The 23,385-nt window shown below is 40.0% G+C and overlaps 1 protein-coding gene across 2 annotated transcripts in view; it reads left to right on the top strand.

Moving 5' to 3' along the window:
* LOC122773430 (galactosylgalactosylxylosylprotein 3-beta-glucuronosyltransferase 1-like) overlaps positions 1-23,385 on the top strand; it is a 56,010-nt gene that overhangs the window by 28,258 nt on the left and 4,367 nt on the right. Inside the window, exons 2-5 of one of the 2 annotated variants that reach the window (XM_044032122.1) lie at positions 767-978; positions 17,423-17,565; positions 19,445-19,516; positions 19,616-20,127. In XM_044032122.1, coding sequence (XP_043888057.1) covers positions 17,454-17,565; positions 19,445-19,516; positions 19,616-20,127 — 696 coding nt within the window. In that variant the 5' untranslated portion in view covers positions 767-978; positions 17,423-17,453. The remainder of the gene's footprint in view (positions 1-766; positions 979-17,422; positions 17,566-19,444; positions 19,517-19,615; positions 20,128-23,385) is intronic. The other variant, XM_044032123.1, reaches the window with a different exon arrangement.

Genomic DNA, 23,385 nt, shown 5'->3' with positions numbered 1-23,385 from the left:
CACATGACATCACCTGGTCCCCCTCTCTAACCTCAGAGGCTGCCCACAGGCAACTACAGGCACACAGAGGAAGTCTCATCAATAATGGAGAGTTGTGGCTGTGGGAGTCATGCAGAGGAATTATGGTGGAGTGAGTGAGAAGTGCAGTTTGTGTGTTTGCTCGACTTCTTTTCAAATGGACATTTTCAAATAATGCTACCCAGAAGGCATATACAGGAGGAAATATGGCTATTAATAGCAGATAGGCTGAATAAATTGTCAGACTGAAGCAGTGTTTTAGCATCAGTGCACATTTTTCTGAGCTGTTGTCATGTTTGCCCCTAGAGAACTGGGCACAAGAGGCAATTACACAGAGAAAAATATGAATATACACTGTTCTTTTGTTCTTTTAAAGGTAAGAATGTTGTCTGTTGTTTGATGACAATGTAAAATAACCATGTGCTGACTTTGGCTGGGCTCTAAAAGCCTTTTCCTCAAGGCAAAAACAAATATCTCATCAATTTTATGTCTGTCAAGCAGCATAGAATTTAATCTCACCAGAGCTCAGAGGAATAGATTCGCATAGTGGTAATCTCTCCTGATAAGTGTCCAGATGTAAACAGAAATTCTGTCACAAGGCACACAGAATGACCCAGAGGCTGTTATAGTATGGCAGGATCTCCTCCCAGCTGCCATCCTGCTCATTCTCCGTCCTTCAATGCCCCTCATTGTACTGGGAAGAGGAGGCCCATTCTTACTCACACCTCTCGTGCTCTTGTTTCTCCAGCGTTCAGCCCTAAGGATGACCAACTTACTCAGAGAGCTTGGATGTCACCTGTGTCCCTGGTTTCACCGCATTTGACTGCCTTCAACGCTCTCAAAGCGGCACCCATTGAGACGGGCTGGGAGACCAAGAACCCCGACGACACAGACGCAAGTAGGAGAGGAATACACTGGAGGAGGGGCCTGCGTTCACTGCAGACAAGCAGAGGGCTGCTTGTGAGTATCCTATTGTTCTCATTGTTGTGGGGGGAACACATTTTCATACAACTGACCAGTGCGGTGCTCATGCATGTGTGTTGAGTACAGTGAATACGAGCTGCAGTTCAGATGAACTGGTTTCATTAGTGTACATCTCACATATACAGCTTAGATTTATTATATTAATTATATTATATCATATTTATATTATTTATTAAGCATCAAAGGGCATGGTTAAAAGGCAAAAGTAGGATGCAGTCTCTCCTCTTCTCATCTCTGTCTTCCTGCTTTCTGTGTGGCTTGCACTAGTTCAAGTTTCACCAGGAAATCCAGCAGAATAATTAGTTGGAGGACAAGGGCAGAGTGACCTGACACATCCACTTACCCCTGCTGTCTATGACCCCCAACCCCCATCCAGCCTCTGATATTATTACAGGTTGATATATATAAGTAGGCATAGCACATGAAAGCACTGGGGAGAAGAGGGGTGGAGAGGGAGGACCAGAGAGGTGTTCAAGAGACGTCAAGAGCTGAGGCTGCTGTCGAAAAAGCCATAGAAATGTAAGATTAGGGGATTAGGGATTTGAGGAAAATATCTAACAGCAATTTTCAGTGACATTGCAATGGTGATATGTGACATACTCTAATATACAGTAAGTCAAGGTTCAGTTGAACTTTCACTGTGAAGCAGATGTAAAATATGTTTCCAACATGTATGCATTATATTTGTGAATACACATAGAAGACACAGTTGAATAAGTCTTGCATTAAACCATAGTAACACTTATTAATAACACTCTACTTCCATGCATCAAAAAATATATCCACCATTAAGGGAAAAAAAGATATCCACCATTAAGGGAAAAAAAGATCCCTTAATGTGAAGCTTGTTTTTATTCAAACTGTGGCTGAAAGGTGGCGAGTCAACCCTCGCCCTTTTTGAGAAGACAGAAATGTTTGCAACGCCATGTTTCAACTGTCAAAAATGTACTTGTCATATTCCTGATATCACCTCAGTCAGCTGTGATTTAAGTGGCAGCCAGGCAAACCGTTTGCTCATGTGTGGCTCCATCACGTGAGGACAGGCATGATGTCTCACCAAGCTTATAGAGCACATACTGTAGCATGCAAAGAATTATATGGCACTCTCAAGCCCTTTAATTGGCGTGAGCCGAATTAGCAACGACTAATTAACATAGCAGCCTTAGCATCATGGATTCATAGACAGCTGTGATTGCTGTCAGAGTGAAATTAACTCTTTCAGTCTCCAGGCAAATGTTGAGACATGGCTGGCAAAAACACACTCCCCCATCACACACGCAAACACACACACAACACACACACACACACAGTCACTCATCCACATGTATATGCAGATGAGATTCTTCTGTTTCCTCTGGCTGTTCTCTGTTCTCGGCAGAGCTGTCACACATGCTGCATCTTAGAGCACCGGGAGACAGGGGTTGATTCAAATTAAACTGAGAGGATGTCCTTTCCACGTCTACACAGGGCCACCGGGACATATGTGTCCCCAGAGAGATCCCGACAAAAAGACAGCAAGAGAGAAGGGGGGGGGGGAGAAAAGGCTCAGAGAAGCTAAGGCCACCAGACACACCCCAGAATATAATCCCTCTCATGCCCTAACCAGCAGATTCAGAGATTGATGTGTGTCAACATTGATACCTTGAAAACTTTTAATATATTTACATTTTGAACATGTATTTTCTAGAGAAAAGACATTGTGGAAAAATAATGAACTTTTCAGCAAATGAATACCATCATGAGAGCGACTACTTGGTCAGAAAAAAACAAGACATGTTGTGCCTTCACTATGTAGGACACAGTGATGAGCACTTTTCAATATTGTCATAATGAATTGATCACTTAATCTCAAAATGAATATGGCCATACGAGTAGTGGCTAGCACTGGAGTATGTTAAATGGACACTGTAAATGTGTCGTAGGTGTGAATGATTGTTTGTCTCTGTGAGTTGGCTCTGTGATGTACTCTCATAGACGATGAATTAATGGAACTAATGAGGAATTATATTCAGTGTAAATTCATATAAAGGAATTAATGGAGAGTGGAAGAGGTGGAGTGAGAAGACAACAAAGCAACAGCCCCTGCATTTAAGAAAGGGGGAGGAGTCTGAGACAATGAGCCTTGTACTGATTGGACAAGAGAGTGATGTAAGAGTGAACCAGTGACGCAAGCATGGACTAAAATAGCCAATGCAGTGGCACGTGTTTGACCAGAGAGGCAGTAGATTTTTATCACAACATGAGTAAATGAAATACTTTAACTTTCACTTGAAAAAAGTAATTTAGGGGTTTAGTTACACTTTAAAATACTTGTGAGTTGAAGTCCCCCTGAAATCAAAATGTTTCACAATAAATATACTGTATTTTGCAATGCCGGCTTTGTTTTTGTATTCAAACAAACTCACATATTAAATTAGCTTATAAAAAACAAATATGTGGATTATTTTATAATTTAATCATAAAGTCATCATTGTGTCTATGTCAATCAGACATAGTTTGTTCCTGACTCTGATAAGCACACGTCACAGTTTTACTGCTATGTCAATGTCAAGCACTTCGATGTATAAAAAGCAACAGCAGGGTGTTTGTGTTAATCTGTACTTTATCACAGCTTAAGTATGCAGACTAATCTCCCAAACAATGATACACTACACCAGCATCTAAATGGCAATACATATAGTGCAGTAACACAGATTACAATATCCTGACCTATAGAGGAGATTTAGAGCAGACCACCATTATTGTTTTATTATCCCACCTACAGGCATTGTTATTAACAGTAATAACATCCTGCCACTCCCTTACCCTTGATGATAACCATACCAGAGACTAAGGTTCGAAACTAAGAAAATTAGAACATAAATGATGAAGTGAATTATTAAATGTGTCTTCCCTGAAACAGCATATGTTTTTCCCCTTCTAGTTTTGCTTACAAACCATATCATCCATAAATGCTGTGCCCAGATTTCAGCTCAATAGGTGTGCTTGTTTCTCTTAATGCTGGGAAAACATTGTTCATCATTGTCACTCCAGCAAATCTACTTCAAATGTTCTCTTGCTGTTTGTTGCACAAGTTCTTTGTTCCTCAATCAAACAAACTCGCTCTGCATAAATTCTACATGCCAAGTTGTCCCGTTTTAATTTCAGCCTTAGCTGCCGAATCATTCTCAGACTGATGATTAAATGTAAAAGTTCGACGCACAATAAGTGTGTGATTACTTACACGGAGTGGAAATGAGCAGGTCATAGATAATAACACACACTTTTCTTTTTTGGTAATGCATGTTTATTATTTATTATCTTTATCTTTATTGTCTTGCTGCTGTAACAATGTAATTTTCCCCACTGCGGGACAAATAAAGGACTATCTTATCTTATCTTATCTTATGTAGCAGTGTGTGTAAATCTTTAGAGATTTTAGATGTACAGTTAATACCCAGTGTGTATGTGTAAGTAATTAGTGACATCTAATGGTGAGATGCAGAGAGTAACAAAGAACAGTGAATGACAAACTGGACAGTAATACAAAATCGGCAGAAAGAGCAGTGACATCTGCCTGAAGAAAATATCCTGATTGATGAGTTAATCCAGTTACCTGTGCTCTGACACTTTAAGGTGTTCCAATTCACTTTTGGGGATTTTTTCATAGTGTAATCTTCTTGCAACACTTGAATTCTGTAGACTAAGCTTAACTGTATGACCAGGTTGCCTGGTAAGCCTTTTCTTTTGAGTATGGCGACAGTCTGATTCACAGGGAATTCAAGGCAAATTCATGTTATTAGTGTTGACACAATCAGAAAATTGGCTTTAAGTTGGGGCTTTCTTGAAACCTGATGATTATCTGATTTGTTTGTGTTGCAGTGGACATTAACAAATATCCTAAGCAGGTCATGTGTTGTTTTTTCCCAGGCCGCAACAAGCATTCATGCTAATCCTCATCCTGTATCAATAGTAATTACCTGGATAGTTAATAAATATTTGCCTGTGCTGAACAAAACAATGAGCATACCAAATGTATACAGTGGTTAAGGTGTGGACACTAGGGGCGCGCCACTGTGACTCCACTCGGTAACATCGATGTTTACTCTTGTTATCTTCCGGAGTCTGCCACGAACACTTCCGGTACAAGGAAAGCGACGCTTGTTTTGTTTGTCGGGTTTGACCCTGTGTGGCTCCTGTAGAAACATGACTTTGCGGTAGCGGCCTGTGACCATGTTATTATAAATGGCTTATTCAAACGCTATGGAAATTATACAATAATAATTACTATACAGCGATTAAATAACACAGGTGTTCATTATATGGATAGTAAATTCGATTTTTGCTCATACATCCCTAGGAATACTACAAAATGTACCTTTAAGGATTGAATTAAAAAGCATGCTGCATAATCATTGTGTAGAAATGAGCAGCTCCCAAGATATTAATGCACACATGTTGGTGGTTTTAGGAGACTCTTGAATGCATCAGTATCTAGTTGGCTTTTTCAACTAAATTACGGTTATGTTTGTTCTTTTTCTGTGTTCATTCAGAGCAAGCACTCAAATTGCTGCCATTCATGATTAAGTGTTTTAAGTGTTTCAGTTTATTCATTTCTGAATGTTTTTTAGACTGAGACAGAACTTTGAACTTGAAATAAACCACTTACTGGCATCTGTAATTGGCACGACTATGTAAATGTCAAGAAAAGCAATAATTTCAGTTCTTTTAAACTGTATCTTACAGGAAGATAGACAACTATTTGCTCTAAACTGGGAGGCAAAATGTGGAGACTGTAGAGTGCAAAGCTTTTTCACACGTTGTTATTGAATTGCAAGGTTAGAAAGAGTAAAGGTGTTGTGTCATGATGCAATCGTTCGCAATCTCATTGTTGAAATGAAAAGTCATTTACAATTTCCCTCTTGAATGCTGAATTATTCAGTGAGCAGTGAACCTGGTTTTGAATGGAAGACCATTCGCTGAGGAGTTGCACTGCACATTGTAACAAACACAGCAGACGCAGGATGTATGTACACAGAACACCAAATCATGTTGTGAAACAAGTATTATTTGTATTGTTATGAAAATCTATTACACACTGATATAAACACATACGTACACATGGGTAGTATATTCAATATCTGCCAATAAACACTCCATAATGTTACTCACTGGACCTTTAATCCTGAACAACATTGAACCAGATAGGTGGGATTCAGCAAACTGTGAAGAGCAGATTATAAACCAACATTGAGAAAACTGTTAGAGTTATTTGGTGCAAAATTGCCAGTCAAATTATGTTGTCCAGTTTTGTGGAGAAAAAAAATGACAAATACATCATACTGGCAGCTGTAAAGTGAAAATCAGACACAGCAAACAGTGACAGCAACAGGGAGTCATGTTGCTGTTTTTCTACAGTGAATGACAAACTGTAGAGTAATACAAAACTGGCAGAAATATGAAGACGACAGTAAGAGCAGTGACATCTGCCTGAAGAAAATATCCTGATTGATGGGTTAATACAGCAACCTGTGATCTGACACTTGAAGGTGTTCCAATTCACTTTTGGGGCTTTTTTCGTGGTGTAATTTTCTCGCAACTATTGAATTCTGTAGACTAAGGTTAACTGTATGACCAGGTTGCCGGGTAAGCCTGAGGGGGTGCTTCATCATTGAGATATAGCTGCATACGCAAGAAATGTGTGTGTGGCCACATAACTTTTATGTTTGTTTTCAAGTGTCACAAACCTCGTATTTCTAACTTACGAATCACGCAATGTAAAAAAAAAAACACAAACACAGATATAGATGAATAGATGTGGATTTCAATATCATAATCAGAGCACAAACAGCCATCAGGAAGTCCACACGCATGATGACCCACACATGTCAACGTATCTGTTATAAGCTTCACTGCTATTTGAGACAAATACCATCGTCAAACCATGGTCAACTCATGGTAATTAACACCAATTCATCATATTATAATAGCACAATCAACATGAAGCCCATCACCATGGGGAAAAAGAAACACCAGTCACGTATCAATTGATGTTTCACAGATGTGTGGTGGAGGACAAAAGCATCAATAATAGGGTCAGTATCCAGGGATGTTACTCTCTTCATATTTACAACCAAAAGTGCAAGATTGGCTCGGAAGATTCGGATACAGAACCCCAGTGTCGTTGGCAGCGGTTACCTCCATATTTAGAGGTGGAATATTGGTGCTTTCTGGTGCTGGCCCTACTGAATGTGTAATTTCAAATTACTGATAATAAAATTGGTGACATTTTCAAAATAATGATAATGTGAAAATCTGATTAGACTGAATATATCATGAAAGCGCTTTGGTGCCTCCAGGGGGAGCTGAAGCACCAGCAAGTTACTCCTCAGCGCTGATTAATCCACCCGCTGTGCCAATCTCAGCTGACATAGAGCGACATGATTAGCTGAAACCTTTTCAAACACTTTAATGTATCTTGTAATGTGAGAGAACATACACACATTATAAGACATTATTATAACCAGATGAATGGCTCTGTTAAGCCAATGACCTTTCATCTTCCCAAATGTTCAGACTCCATCCATCCAAGTAGAAATGATTGTGCAAAAGGTCAAAGAACCAGAGACTTCAGCGACACATTCATCAAAGTCATGATGACATGATGGCCTCAGAGAGGTCATACACACATGGCACTTGACTGGTTACCAATCATGATGAATTTCATCTGGTCATTATTTGGATTTTAATACAGTGAAAGTGACAAATAAGAATGGGGATTTACCAAAAGCTGAAAATATTTATGATAATCTATAGACCGCTTCCTATACACTGGCATCTGATGTCAAGTCTGCAAAGCAACTGATAGTGTCACCGTGCTTTAAGATGAGAAGCATACACCGAACAAGGTGTTCTGGAAGTCCTCTGCATTGTGCATTCAGCAGAATTTAAGAAGTGCAACAAGGCAACAGATAAAAACTGATTGACTGAATGCTAATCAGAAAAACAAAAAACAAAAAACTGATCGTAGTTTAGTCTAATCCAGTACCCACACTCTTAGTAAATTGTGCCACTATCTCTTCCTGGGGACTTTACAACTGGGTGGCCTAATTTGAGCCATTTCCACATATAATGTGGAATCCCCATGGGGACTCATTATGGACACAGTGCTGAGTGACCTTAGCTATTCTTCAGCCAGCCGTTCATCAGGTTCCTATGGTTCCATCCTATGACAGATATAGTGCAATTATCTTCAGCCTAGCAGCTATTGATCCCCATATTAGAGAGAAAAGTTGCATGGACTTATGTGTTTGACAGTGTCACTGGGGGACACAGGACTGGAAACTGCAGGAATGGCTCAATGATACAGTGAATGTGGAAAGCAATGTTTTAACTCCACACCCCATGTAGTTCATATATGGGTAGCATCCCTCAGCGATGCACACAATGTTGTCTCTAAGACCAGAAAACACACTTTTGTGACTTTCACAAGTGTATAACCTGCATGTGGTACCCTTGCTTTAATATCAGAGACTTCTCGTGAACAGTAGCGACCTTTAAGTTGTTGTTTTGTGTTTTATTTGGTGCATTTGTGAAATGACTATAAGATAAACTGTACACGTTCTCGTAAAACAGATAGATCTTCTGGATAATAAGCTGCTCTACCAGACAACCTTCCTGCCTGTTTGATCACTATAAATTATCAAATGTTTTATTAGACACAACTCTGCCCTGTCCCACCCATCACAAGTTTGACATGAATATTCATGTCAGCTGTTTGAGCCTTCTTTTCCTTGTGTAGCCTACAGTTTTTGTCGTTTGCCTTTGCCTTGTATGCTGGACACCATCTTTCCTATAAGTGATACTCACTGATTTGATCATTGATTTAATTTACTGGGTTCGTTACCTGTTCTGTTATAGTTATAACCTACAGTGTGGCACCCAGCAGTCATTTTACCATTGCTTAGCAAAAATACAGGTGGAGAAACATGAAGCTCAGGAGGATGATTTTTTTTTCTTTCATTGAATAGTTTTAAAAACATTGTTCTTATTCAGCACTTAAACTTGCTAGATGAAAAGGACGTTAATTTAGTCCGACAATGACTGAGGTCCTTTCCCTCAGTATTATTAGATATGTCATTGGCCTACAGCTAGGTTTTCATGGATACTTATCCATGAAGCCGAAAATCTCAGCAGAAACAGTGGCATTGCACCTTTAGTCATTAACCCATATGCTAGTCATATGCTCTTTAATTTGGCAGTCGTTGCTCTGTTGAGCCAGTGACATCAGAGCCATGTAACAGCTTGCGTTGAAATATCAAGGGTGCAATGTTTTTACAACTTTGCTAACGTGCTACTTCATTAGGCCTGCATTTGACATCATCACTTGTCTGACATTTTACGACAGATCTTTAAATGTCAATGCTTTTATGGTGGTATTCAAGAAGTACCACGTGGTATAACCTGCTGATGATATTCATTTCAAACTTATTAGATGCTCACAAGAGGGTCCGTGGTAGACAAATAAAAATCAATATAAAGAGGAGATGGTTACGTACCACGTGCTTAATCAAAGACAATGTCTATACATCTTGCCAGTGGATGAGTAACAAAATAAGCTCTTCCACAGGTCGATTAAAGCCTCTATCAGGATAATGTGAATGCAAATGAAGACAAATGATTCATGTGTGCGGTAAGCGTGGGAAATAATGAATAATAACAAAGTGATTACAAAGTTGAACGAGTTTCTACCACAAATGACCTGTCTCCTGGGCGCCATATTTAACTGGCAGCTTGTTCTGTATATATGCTAATGGAAGCATTTCATCAGCATACACCATATACAGCACTGTAGCAACACACTGAATAATTATGAAATTAAGAAAATACCAGAGCTGGATATGAGCAAACTGACATGTGCATTGACTCAATAATTATTACGTGTCAAGTTTAACTGCCTCTGTCTTAAAACCCCTTCTTATCCTGGGGAAGGTTCTGCTGAGCATACACTTCACACATCTTGACACCTTAGAAGCACTCAGTTGTGACATGTTGATCGCAACATTTACTTATTTTGCCCACTGGTTATCTTGAGTTATCTTGCTTGAGGCTAGTGGTGTCCTCATTTGTCATTTTTCATATAATCACTGGTAACCGTCAGCTCTCGTATTCCTCATAGCTGTATATGAGTCATGTTATTCAAAACACTCAATCTAATATGACACAAAATGATTAACCATCGAAGATGTTCTAATATCACCCCCCACGAGCACACGCACACACATATTGCGACCGATCCTTGTTGTGTGTCATGCATCTGCAGTCTGATTGCATTAGCTGTGGAGATAGCAGTGAGTGAATTCTGAGGCTACTCATAATTCCATGAAAAAAATATTAAAATTGACTTTAATCTCAGAATTTTGCTCAGAATTAAGACTTTTTTCTCAGAATTCTATCTTTAATCCCAGAATACTGACTTTTCTGCTCACCAAAAAATAAGATTAATCCTGTCTCTTAACGTTAAATGTCTATTTACACCAATTACTCCCCAGCCCAGCTATACTGTCAGCTCCACCGTCAAATCCCCCAGGTTTAATTAGCAATGATCAGATTCATAATTGTATCTATTTTCCTTCCACAAGGGCATAAAATTAGTGGATTTCGGTACTGGGAAATCTCTCATCAGGGAAATCCATATCCCTGAACTCAGGAATCAGCAGAGCAAGCACAGGGAAGATTTGAAGAGGGAACGTGCGGCAGAGAGTTGAATATCTAAAGTCCCACTCAGGAGGTGGGTTTTAATGATCAAATCAATCTGGAAGCTTCCTTTGCCGACCTTTGACCATATAGAAGACGATCAAACTTGACTATCTAGCGGAAGTAAAAGTCGTAACAAGGTTTCTGTTTGTCAACCTGCGGAACGATCATTACCGGCATAATACAATTGTTTATATAGGATGAGGGGAGGTCACATTGTGGGTGAAATCAATGGCCTCCAGACCAAAACATTAAATAAATAACAATAAATGCTGTTTAACAACCATGAATCACTACTGAAGACTCTCCGAAGGCTGATTTGTATTGATTTAATGTCATTTGTTGATTTAATATTATTTGTATCAGGTTTTCTGTACTGTAAACACACACATTGTTGTGGTATTATTTACATTTTATTATTTATAGAACATTTGTTGTATTTTGTGTTTAAGGGCTTCGTCCTGTTTGGGTTCATGTTAGCTTTAGACTATAATACTATTGTTTTGAATTCTTCCATCCTTCTTTAACCTCAGTGTTACAGCCCCTGGGGTCGTGCCTTCCTTTTCCTTGTGTATATGTGTTTGTTGCAGGTGTGCATGTTTAACAGTAGCTGTGTCTCAACCCAAGGTCTAGGTCCTCTCACGGAGGAGATGGGAGTCATGCACTGTGTGAAATGAGACAGTCGAAACCCGATTCAAATAAATGGGTCATAATCAGCTGGTCATTTGAATCAGTTGTGTCAGAGCAGGGGAAACATCTAAAACATGCAGGTAAACCCTGGTCTAAACCACAACTCACAGCTACCTGTCTTCTTCTCCTAATAGAATCTGATAGGCTGTACACTGAGAGGTTAAATGTTGTCCTTCATAGTCCAAAGTCCTGAGTCACAGTTCTTCTGCCTCTGACTGCTAAATTAAGCCTTAATCATTCAAAACCTAATCAGAAGGCTGCAAGCTGCTCCTCAGTGTACAGTGTGAAAAAAAGCTGAATGATTTTAAATCATCACAGGAAACAGGTGGACAAGAATATCGTTGACCTTCAGTCATCATTCTCCCTCCACACACCCCTGCCCTGGTATCACCTCAGTAGCTCAGTTGCCCGATAACTGCACAGCTGAAGCCAATTCAACACTTTGTCTACATTGTCAACATTTTAAAATGTTGTTAGTGGCTCCGATGCATCTTTGATATTCAGAGCAAAGAAGGAGTTACCTGGTCTTTGTTTCCTCTGAAATAAACTCTGGTACAAATAACAAAAAAATGAAATGTGAAAATGCTAAAATATGAAGGTTGTGTCTTAGTTTTGATTCTTTCTTTTTTTCAGTATGTTTCAACTTTTGTTGAAAGAAAAAAAAGTTATAAGCAAGGTAGTTCCTGCATTCTTAAACTATGACCATAAAGCAACAGAGGTTTGTCACACAAGGAGAAATTACAGATAGTAAAAGTCAAAGTCAAGTCTATCACAGATTTTTTTCATTTCACTGATCATTTAAGTTGACCAGCAACGTGTCCATAAGAATTTGTAAATATTACAGTTAACTTGAAGATCAGTTTAGATTTGAGCTCCAGAGATTCCTCATCCAGTCAATCCTCTGTAATCATCTCTGTGCTGTCACTTTTCTTGGTTGTAGTCAGATTATCAGTTTAACAAGCAATGGATGACACATACATCCTCCCACCTGCACAGCCCTTTTCACACAGAGATAGAGTGACATAAGGAAAAATGTTAGCTAGCCTGTAGCCCCCGAGGACATGGAGCTTTTTATGAGTGAGAAACATGGACGTCTCACCCAGAGACTCAGTTGCTGAATTTGGCCGACTGCTCGCATTCACTTGTCAAAAGCTGTGAGGCCCGCACATCCGGTTCAGAATGAACGCTGACTCATCAGTGGAGTTTTATACTTCTAATATGGATTCTTGGATCAGAGGTGAGGTTGAAATAAACCGTAGAAAAAGATGAAAAATGGTGCAGTGCCATTTTGTTTATGTTTGAAAGGAAGCTTTGAATCATTGTCACCGCTTTGAAAGCAATCACGTTCGCTGGTAATGAAGTTAGTGTCACTGACTTCATTCCCTTTTTAATGCAAACAAGCAAGTGACTCCTTGTTCCAGCCAACAGTGGTGTGTGTGATGGGATGTGCCGCATGACTGATTACATTTAATTAGAAGTCCTAAAAGCTAACAAGATCTAGGTATTAGCTGAGAGGTTTTATATCATTATCAGACAGTGTTATTGATTCCTGCAATGGTCCTGTTATTTTAGCTCATTTTTACTTCTTCTACTTTTCTTGTCTTCTCCCACTTCCTCATTTCCACAGTGCTCCATTATTATTTGTCCCTAGATAATTCCATTGTCCTCAGACACACAGCATATTACACCAGGTTCTTCCACATCATCTTGTATCATCGTTTTGCCTCCTGTATTAGCGTGTTGGGTTTTTTTCCTGATTGGTTTGAGGAAAGAATCAGCAAAAGAAAACAAAGCAAGCCAAAGCAGGAGTAATACCAAAGGGTATCATCCTAACTATAATCCTCCAAATTCTTTCTGATGTCGGTGAAAACCATTTTGAAGCTTGATTTACACACACCATCCCCCCGAAGCTCCTTTGTAACCCAGCTGCACACGTTTTGGGAAACAAACACAATCAAGCAATCCACTGCCGTGTTAACACTCTGATTGTGACAAGAACTTTGGGGTGCAGTGAAAACACAAACCACACACATCGCTGTAAATAATTTTCCCCCGGTAAATAAGTTCCTGGTAATAAAAGATCCTGGAAATGTTGGTGGAAAGGAGACTAAAGTCTCCCTCGACTGTTGAGTTGCATGCGCTGATACAGCAAAGCATGTCCAGGTTTCAGTTTCAGGACGCAGTCATGGTGGAACGTCAGTGAACTCAGCCAGCTGTGAGAAGCGACATCTTGCTCCTCACATTGGAATTGTGCATTTAGGTGTGCACAACAGTAAATTACTCAGAGGACGTTGAAGGCAGGGTGTGTTTGACAAACCCCTGGAGTTTTCAGCAAAAGAGAACCTGTCTGAAGACTGGCGCTCTTAAATCTTTGAGCATTGCTGAGAAAGCACGATCTAGGCGAAGACCAGAGCTATCAATCAAGGCCAATGCTCACAGCTAATGGCTTATTCAACTTTTCCTGAAATAAAACAGCCGTCTTCATTTAAATCAAGCTTGAGAAACTGCACACTGGCTGCTGCACAGACTGTATCTCACAGCAATTACAGTGATTGTGCTGTCAAGATTAGCAGAATGAGTAAACAAACATTATATTTCAGCAAACTCTCATTAATCATGCTTTGGACAGTTTATGATAATATTAAAGTATTTATTTTTTCATTTATCATTTGTCATTACCATTGCACTTAGTTTCCATCGCCATGATTTAAGGAAACCTAAAGAATACATGACACAATTGTAAACCGTCAACCCCAACCAGTCGAAGCAGGTGGCATAGTGTCAGAGTGTCTGCAAGGGAGACACTCCATACACATGCAGTGTTTCCACTACATGGTCCCAGCTCGCCTCGCCTCGGGCTCTATGAGGTTTGGTTGGTTTTCCATGACAGTATAGTACCTCCTCAACGTGGGCAGAGTCATCACTACACGGCTGCATGAAACGGTGTCTTTCATGCAGCTGCTGACTGGTAATTGGCGGAGATTTACGCACGTTTTTAGGATTGTTGAGTCTTTTTAACTGATCTATAGTCCAGCATTGTTTGCTTTGATTCTTGTGTTGGACGTCTTTGCCAATTAGTGGCCGGCAGTCTGGCAACGTCACACATACTATCACCTCAGCTCACTTGGAACTTCGCCAGAACATATACTAAAAACAGTTCCAAGTACCAGGTACTATCACTAATGGATGCGCAAAATAACAATGCCGTGACGAGGTGAGGCACGCCGCACTATTGGAAAAGGGGCTATAGAGTGTCAGCATCTTATTTTTCTATCTCCACTGTTGCTTGTTCATTGTGTTCCTATTGGGTTTCACCATAATAATTGTAAGGGCTTGACATTGAGTGACTGTATGTTATAAATCAGCGCTGTTCAAATAAAATTGAATTGAATTAAACTACATAGTTGTCCTTAATCTTACAAGCAGCCACAGCATTAATACCATAGCTGCATTCCCTGCATTATGCTATTATTAGCTTGTCAAGGACAAGATCAATTTCTGAGACTCGCTTTATGGCAGGTGTGAATTGGATTGATGTAACCTTTCATTGAACCTAAGCCTTGGATGTGAATAGCATCCTGGGAAGAACAAGGGAGGCAGAAACAAATCATCTTCAAATTATTTGTATAAGCTAAAGACCAATCTCCACCAAGTGGTACAGTTTGGTTCAGTGCATAGTGTTATTGTAGTATTATTATTATTTGTGGTGTTTTTTGTTTTCAGAAACACTGCACTGTTACACTGATATATGATTTAAACCATGATGCAGCAATCACCATCCAGACTAGTGAAAACGCAAGCCTGAAGATCCCTGATATTTGTATGACTTCTATTCTAAGAACACTTTCATCAGTTTCTCTTCAGATGAGTTCAATTAGTTTGTGTAGAAAAGACACTCATAAAACGCTCAAACCAATCCAATCCTTGGTGCACCCTGGTCTTGATGACATGTAATTGCTCTACACAGTACTGCTGTTAAGTGTCTTTCACACTAACATTTGTGGGTTTACCTTATATTAAATCTAGGTGAAGCCACAATAAAGGGTCACAGATGTAGGTAGGAAAAAACAACTATGGAACTACAAGGATCTATGTAGCGCTTATTGCTAAAGTCATGTGTCATGTGTAATGTCTTTTAAATGATTGTTTTGATAATCCAATTGATGAAATAAACGTTTTATTTTCAGTAGGTTAAGGATCACTACAAACATTCACGCTAACAGCTATCCTCAAAGATGCACCTTCGTTTATTAAAGTTGGTGATGATGAATCTGTGCTTTTAAATCCAAAGCCTGGACTATGTGCAAAAATAAAACCCCAGAGAAACCTTTGACAGATCCCCTGCGCTTTGCTAACCAACTTCAAAAGCAATTAAGCCTGGTGAAATCAATGGCTGCAGATTCAAAATGTACTTTTAATGACACCTCTAGGTGAAACTGTTTTGTGGGCCTCTGACAGCAACATCAATAATGATCTATGCAGCAACTTGTCATCATAGAGTCCCCAGATACTGTATTCAGGCTTCCCACACTGTGGTTGGCATCAAATTCAAGGAGTTTTCATGGATTTCTCGAGGAGAAAGACAGGTGCAAAACTTGAAAGATCCAGATCCACTTTTATTGATTTGCAGCACTCTTTGAATCTGGCCAAGTGATTGTCCTTAGGATCTTGGACAAACCAGTCTTTTTAATTTTCTTTTGTGAGCCGAAGATCTTGGAATTTGCATTTCCCAGACAATCACATAATTTGCTCTCTGTTGCTCATTTTCAGCCCTACAAGTTATTGAGTTAAGAGTTAAGAGGTTATTGTGAGGCCCTTACATTTTGTGAGATATTTGGCTCGGAGACTTTACACTGGCCTGAGTGTGGCAGGCACTTGTATTATACACTGTTTCCTTCTGTTTTGCTCTCCATCACAGTGTATGGAAGAAAGGGTGCAGAAATCAGAAGCTTGCATGCATAACAATACCTAACAGCCATTGTAAATCCTTTCAATCTATCTTTTCTTTTCTCTATGTGTTTGTCACCAGAGTTCTCTGTCATGAAAAGCAACTGCCCCAGAAGCAACACTAACCATCAAAGATGGTTCCTTGTATTCTTTTCTTGTTACTGTCTCCATACAAAGTGATGTCAATCCTCAGAAGCATGATCTCGAGAAGTCTCTGCAGTCTGACAACCGATCGTTTTTGATTCTCACAGTGGTTAATTTCTTGCATGCTTAAATGAGATTTCTCAAATAAATACAAACCTGAACCAGCTGATATGGACTCAGAGGAAAGTGCAGATTTGCGTAAGAGTCAAAGAGTGGAGACATCGTTTCCTGCCATTTGGCAAAAAGTGACATCCCGCTCCTCAGGAGATGGCACCAATGAGGTGACTGGATTGACAGAGCCTCATGGCCTCAACTTGTGTCACTTGTTGACACGCTGAGCTTTAGTTTGAAATAAATCTGTTTTCATTTAACTTAATCTCTGTCTAAACGTAGCTCCGTTGCCTCAATCCTTATGTATTTCAGTAAGGCTGTATGATGCAGATACCTCTGGAACAGGGTCACTGAATCTCTGTCACTGTTTTTGTTTTACTTTCATTAGCATTGTTATCAATATGGTTGTCTTTCGGTGTTTAAAATGCTGTTTCTAAAGACAGTAATTATGACTAGAAACTTTCATACGACATTTTGAATGAGGCTGCTTCTCGCTGCACATTAACATGCTGTCAACTGCAGGACTTTAACTGGTGATGAAGTATTTCTTTTCTACACTGCTGTCTTGTCCTCGTGTTTGTCAAATTCACTGTGGACAAGTGAAACTCCTCAAACAAACTTCATTCTGGGATGAGTTATGCTGCAACTTTTTGTTAGAAAAAGAGAAACTTGCTGAATTAGAATAGAAGCATAAGAGTCTGAGAATGACTGAGATTCAGCAAGACCATCATATCCAGGTGAAATGAACATTATAAAATGTAGATTGATAATGTTTCAATATTGTTTTCTACAGGTAATGCCAAGCCAAATAACCACTCCTGGAGATGCCGAAGAGAAGAGATATTCTTGCCATTGTGTTGATTGTGTTACCTTGGACTCTGCTCATCACTGTCTGGCACCAAAGCGCTATCGCTCCATTTGTCGCCATCCGCAAAGGTATGTATTGTGCTGCACTGTACTTCACAGACAATATCAAACCTGCAGTGGGTCCTTGAACATAACACTGCACTTCAGCTTTAGACAACAAGCCATTGATTTACAGGCACTCACTGGCCAAGACCTTCAGCTTTATTCGGTCTCAATAACACTTTCAGTCAAGTTACTGTCGCATATGGTTATTTTTTTTATAATATCCCGTACCATTCATATCAAATGGACAGCTGTGTTACTTTCCTTCAGCTAAAAATAATTGTACTCCACATTCACGGTTGGTTCATATTCCATGGTCATGCAGAAAACGTTTTTTAAACATTTTCCCACGTGAAAATAACGTGCGCGTTTGATTGCCTTCATCACACATTTCAACACCAGTCTGAATCAATAATACACACCCAAGAGCATTCCTTTCATCCCCCCGGGGACCACAAACCAGCAGCACAAAATGTCAAGTAGGCTGCAGAGTAAACAAACCCAAATTAGTGCGACAGCAAATCAATAGAGCCCAATAATGTCATGAATGCACATACAAGGGGTTAACTAACCAAACAGGTTTACACAAATGACCCAAGGCAGTCTGGACTAGTGAACAGTTCCAGATGTTTTTTTTTTTCCAGGTGTTTTAAATCATTTGGTGTTGTAGGTTGTATGATCACTAAAAATAGTATCTGCTTAGCCCGTCATTGATTTGCTTCACCACAACCTCGATGGTAAAGGTGGCTACAAATAAATGCATAATGTCATTTTATTTTATTTTACAGTGATACACAAAGAAATTTAAATACATATACTATCCTTTCTCCCAGTACTACCTGACCCAACTATGCCAAGTGGCATCCTTTTGTGTGTGAGCTCTTTCTGGGCAGCAGGCTCACTGGCAGTCTCTGTTGAACATCTGGCCATCAGCATTTTGTGTTAATCTACACGCTGCAGAAAAATCCTCTTTGTGTTGAAGGTGAAACTTGAGCACAGGCAGAACAATGCCAGTGTTTTTTTTTTCTGGCACAATTTAAAAATGAATTGTGTTCATTATTCTATTATCATCTTCTATTCATTGTGAACAAACAGGGCCCGCATATCACAACCCTATCACTGGAGTACACTTTAAGGGAAAAATCTGTTTGTTTCTTTATGTTTATAAATGTGTAAATGAAGGTATACTGTTTTTGGAATTAGTTCAATAAATCGCAGTCGTAACATGATGGCAGTGCAACTGTGATGCTCCATGATACGTGTCTACTTATCTTTTATCATTAACATAAGGTGATGCGTCTGTGGGGTACATCACCTACAGAAACACCACCAGTTTCCAGTGCTTTATAAACACGTGGAGCACCATGTTTCGTCATATGCAACACAACCTCATCCATTTCATTTTTAACAGCCCCTGACCTGCTCTTTGCCTTCGGTGCTGTACAGGTTCAGTTGTTCTTCAAACAAGAATGTAAACCAACATTTTAAGTGAGCCCTTAAATAACAGTAAGTTGTTTTACAGCCTGAACCATAATCTAATTTTATGCAAACAAAAGGCTTTTGCCAAGAAAAAAAAAACATTATGTGTAAACGAAAGCTTTCAAACTGCAACACCCAGCAATTTTATACATGCCGATGCACTTGTGGAGCAAAATGCAACGCTATGTTTACCTTGGGAAAGTGATAGTGGCACGTGGTAGTGGATGCAGGGCAATGTGTTGTGGATCTCAACATCAAAAAAAAGGCATATCTGCTGGATCCAAATACCCACATGTTCTGTCTTTATAAAGAAACACCCAAAGACAACACTGGGGAAAGCAGGGCTCCTCTCACCTCTCGTCCTCCTTGCGCTGTCTCTCTGTCCATCGGCTTTGTGATCCTCTCACGGTGCTTTCACTTTTTGCAGCCTGTCACCTCCTAGTAAAAGAGATCTTTATCATTCCAGAGAGGCTTACAATCCGCCACCACCAGCTCTCAGGTACACTTTACCCCCATTGGGTTTAAGTCCCCTGAGACAAATATACAATGGACAGCACAAGTTTGCACTAATACCTTACATGTGCTCTTATCTCTGCAGATGATAGAGTCGAGGGCAGGGGGGAGGCAGGTGGCCAGGCGCAGGACTCCAAGGAATACTGTGCCTCTGATAAGTACATAGTGGAGGTGGTGAGGACAGAGTACGTGTATACACGGCCACCGCCCTGGTCCGATGTGCTACCTACCATCCACATCATTACCCCCACATACAGCCGACCGGTGCAGAAAGCAGAGCTGACGCGGCTAGCAAACACCTTCCTCCATGTACCCAACCTGCACTGGATCCTGGTGGAGGATTCGCAAAGGAGGACGCCTCTTGTTACACGGCTCCTTCGAGAAACTGGGCTTAACTACACTCACCTCAATGTAGAGACGCCCAGAAACTATCAACTGCGGGGTGACATTCGTGACCCCAGAATCCCCAGAGGGACCATGCAAAGGAATCTGGCCCTCCGGTGGCTGAGGGAGACCTTTAACGCTAACAACAGTCAAGCTGGAATCGTCTACTTTGCTGATGATGACAATACTTACAGCCTGGAGCTGTTTGAGGAGGTTAGTACTGATGTGCAACTTCACTGCTGCTGTTCTGTTATTCATAATCATTTCATACTCAACCCCCATTGATTTTAATGGACATGTGCATGTAACAGAACAGTAGCAAGTTAGATAGTACATACTGAGGATGAGGGATCATTTTACTAGCACACGTCCCATAGCAATTATGACATTTACGGTGGATACACTGGAGCATTGTGAAATGGTCACATGTTTTGCTCAAACACGACATGACACAAACATGTTAGTCCGACTATGACTAGCTCAATTTTAGTCGGACTAATGTGTTTACATGACGTTAAGAAAACCAAAATATTGTCTTAGTCCGACTTTTAAATGCACAGACTATGTTCACAAATCGAAGTTCTGACTCGATTCTTGCCATTATCCAGTTGCCTCCAAACTTGACAGGGCGAGACAGAGTCAACGCCACTTTCATGTTTTCGCCATCTGTGCTTCAGTTACAAAATGTCCAAGCTCTGCCTGCCTTTTAAATGCCACATCCGTGATGCCCACTTGAGCTTGAAACAAAAAAAATCAAATGAGTAGTGCAAACAGTGATTAATTATTCCGTTTGAGACACTGAAAACTGGCAGATAGATAGATGGGCCCTTTTCTGCCACATATTGCAGACATCGGTGGCAGATTATATAAAGGAGGTTGAAAAATAAATTCTCTGATACTTGAAGCATTTCTTAGCTCTTAACAAGCAGAGTCAGTGATGTGAAGCTGGTGTGAAGTTTGGGCATGTAATCAGTACATCTCAGGCCATTCATCTTGACATAAGTTGAATTACCTGAGAGGACACGGTCTGGGTCCTCGGCGTATTAGCCTTGTTGCCTTGTTAGTAGTGCAGACAGGGCCTGTAGTAAATGGAGCGCCAGGTATTGACAGGGTCTGTCATTACCTTTCTCTGGGAATCAGCTGAAGTGCTCCGTCTCCCCCAAGACCCTCCATCACCTCCAACAGGCCCATTTATGTGTCAGAATGAAGGCCCAGAAGGGAAGAGAGAGAGAGATAGACAGAAGGAGGTAAGAGTAAGATACAGGAAAGGAATGAGAGAAAAAGGAGAACTCAAAGGACAGAAAGCAAACAGTTGAGTGAAACTGTGTTATAGTTTCTGGAAAACATACTCAGAATTTGAGTTATTCTGCTTATAACACAGGTAGCCATATCAGTGAGTCCTTCAGTGTAAAACGTGGATGCAAGATTCATGTGCACTGCTCCATGCACTAAAAATAGCTTGAATATTTTGCCCTTGCTAATCTAAAATGAGATATTGCTCTGATTCGGAGAGTACAGCTTACAGCTTGTGATCATTTATATAGGCTGACAGTTTGCTGTGAAAAAGTCTGCATCACTTTCTTTGAACAGACCAACAACTGCCTCAGGGGAAGCACAGACAAAGTATAATATAATACGCATAGACATTACAAATACATTTTATAGTAATAACAATGAAAAAAATAGCTCCGCTTTATTCAAATTGACAAAATCTGTTGCACGTCTGACATGAATATTACATTTTTTTCAGCTGACACACAAATTAAGCCTAAAAGTAGGTACGTAATTGCTGACCACGCTCATGTTTCTGCTGCAGCAGCAGTGAGGAAGCAGTAGTTAGTACACCAGCACAGTACACTTCAGATCACTTCACACAGTAGTCTGCAAGTGCAAAAATGTCCTGACTGAAACAGTTGTAATTATAACAACGTTCCATTACATCTGGTGACTGCAAATGTTGGCAAAGGAGGACGTTGCTGTTGCCAGATCTTAGTCTTGCAATCAAGGAACAGCAGTGACTATGGAGTTGTGATATCAATGTCACATACTTTCCATCTATTCTCCACAGTGGAGAGTCCAATTGTCATCACATTGGACTCTCAAACATGACATTGTGCCATTGACTGACCAAAAGTCCAAATGTCTGACAAAAAATTCCAGACGCTTGAAACAAAAATTACTTTCACAGTGTTTTAATGTTTTTGCTTGATAAAAATAATTTTGTTTCAGCTCCAATGTTCCTGATTGACGGCAAACTAACATATGGCAAGATATATAATACATTTCTTATATAATCTATTTGAAATATAGAAGGATTGTGCTTGTACTGGGCTTTAAATTGCATTTCTGAATAGGAGAATAGGAGAAGAACGAAATTTCAACTAAAATCCTGAAACCTAAATCAGCCCGGTGCATATTGTTTGGACACGTACTATTTTTCACAGAACTTCTCGGCACCCTTAAAGTCTGATGGATGCTCCTGAATGCCTGCTTTTGTTTCTCTCCTTTAAACTTTTAAAGTGATTACTTTATGCTGCTCCTCTGAAACATAGACACTTCCTCTCTGTGAGCATAGTTTAAACAAAAAGAAAGGCTCGCCTGAACAAACTGAAACAGCAAATAAACAAAAAAAGTCGGGGAATCACATCATAGTTCTTTCTGAACGGGGAAAGCACAACGTTGCTGCATGTTGATTTGGTTCATTTCCTCCGCTGGCTGCCAGCAAAAGAGAGATTTGTGCTGCTGTTAGTATTTGGGGTTGCAAAGAGGCAAAACATTCCCAGTAAATTTCTAGAAACTTTCCATGAAAGCACTAAATATTAGGAAACTTACCATGGGAATAATAGTTATTTATCTATCTTTGTAATAGGGCAGCATGGGTATGTCTTGATGCAGTACCAAGAGTGGCCACTGGAAAGAATTATCTGAAAGCCAGACTCTTGTAATACATCCATGGTATGTGATGGAGCGATGCACAGTGCATGTAGGGGGGTGTGGCCTCAATTACCCTGCAGTAAGTAGCATGCTATGTGCCGGTTATTGAGGAATAGCATTTATATTGAATTGATTCAATCTGATTGTTTTAGGCAAGATGATGCAACAATATGTTATTTACCCAACCTTCAATTTAGAAAATGTCTACTTTATTCCCTTTAACTCGCATGGAAAGTTTCTAATTCCCTATATCCCCTAAGTGACAAGCCTTTGGACATTTCCTGTGAAAATCTTGATTAATGCTTCCTTTTAGTTTAAGTCAAACCTCTGTGTGAAAGGGAAACATGTACAGGTGACACTGGAGTAATTGATAGATTGTGAGAGAAGCTCCTGCGGTTGTAACAGCTGTTTACTCTTAATCCATTGCCTTTATGTTAATGTAACATCATCCGCTAGAATGATGAAAAAAGACAAACACAGATAGATTCGGCAGAATCTGATGGACACAAGCATAAGAGCACTTGATCTCTCTTCCAT

Source organism: Solea senegalensis, linkage group LG8 (genome assembly GCF_019176455.1).
Source record: "Solea senegalensis isolate Sse05_10M linkage group LG8, IFAPA_SoseM_1, whole genome shotgun sequence".
Lineage (NCBI taxonomy): Eukaryota > Metazoa > Chordata > Actinopteri > Pleuronectiformes > Soleidae > Solea > Solea senegalensis.
This window is presented reverse-complemented; position numbering and strand designations above follow the sequence as displayed.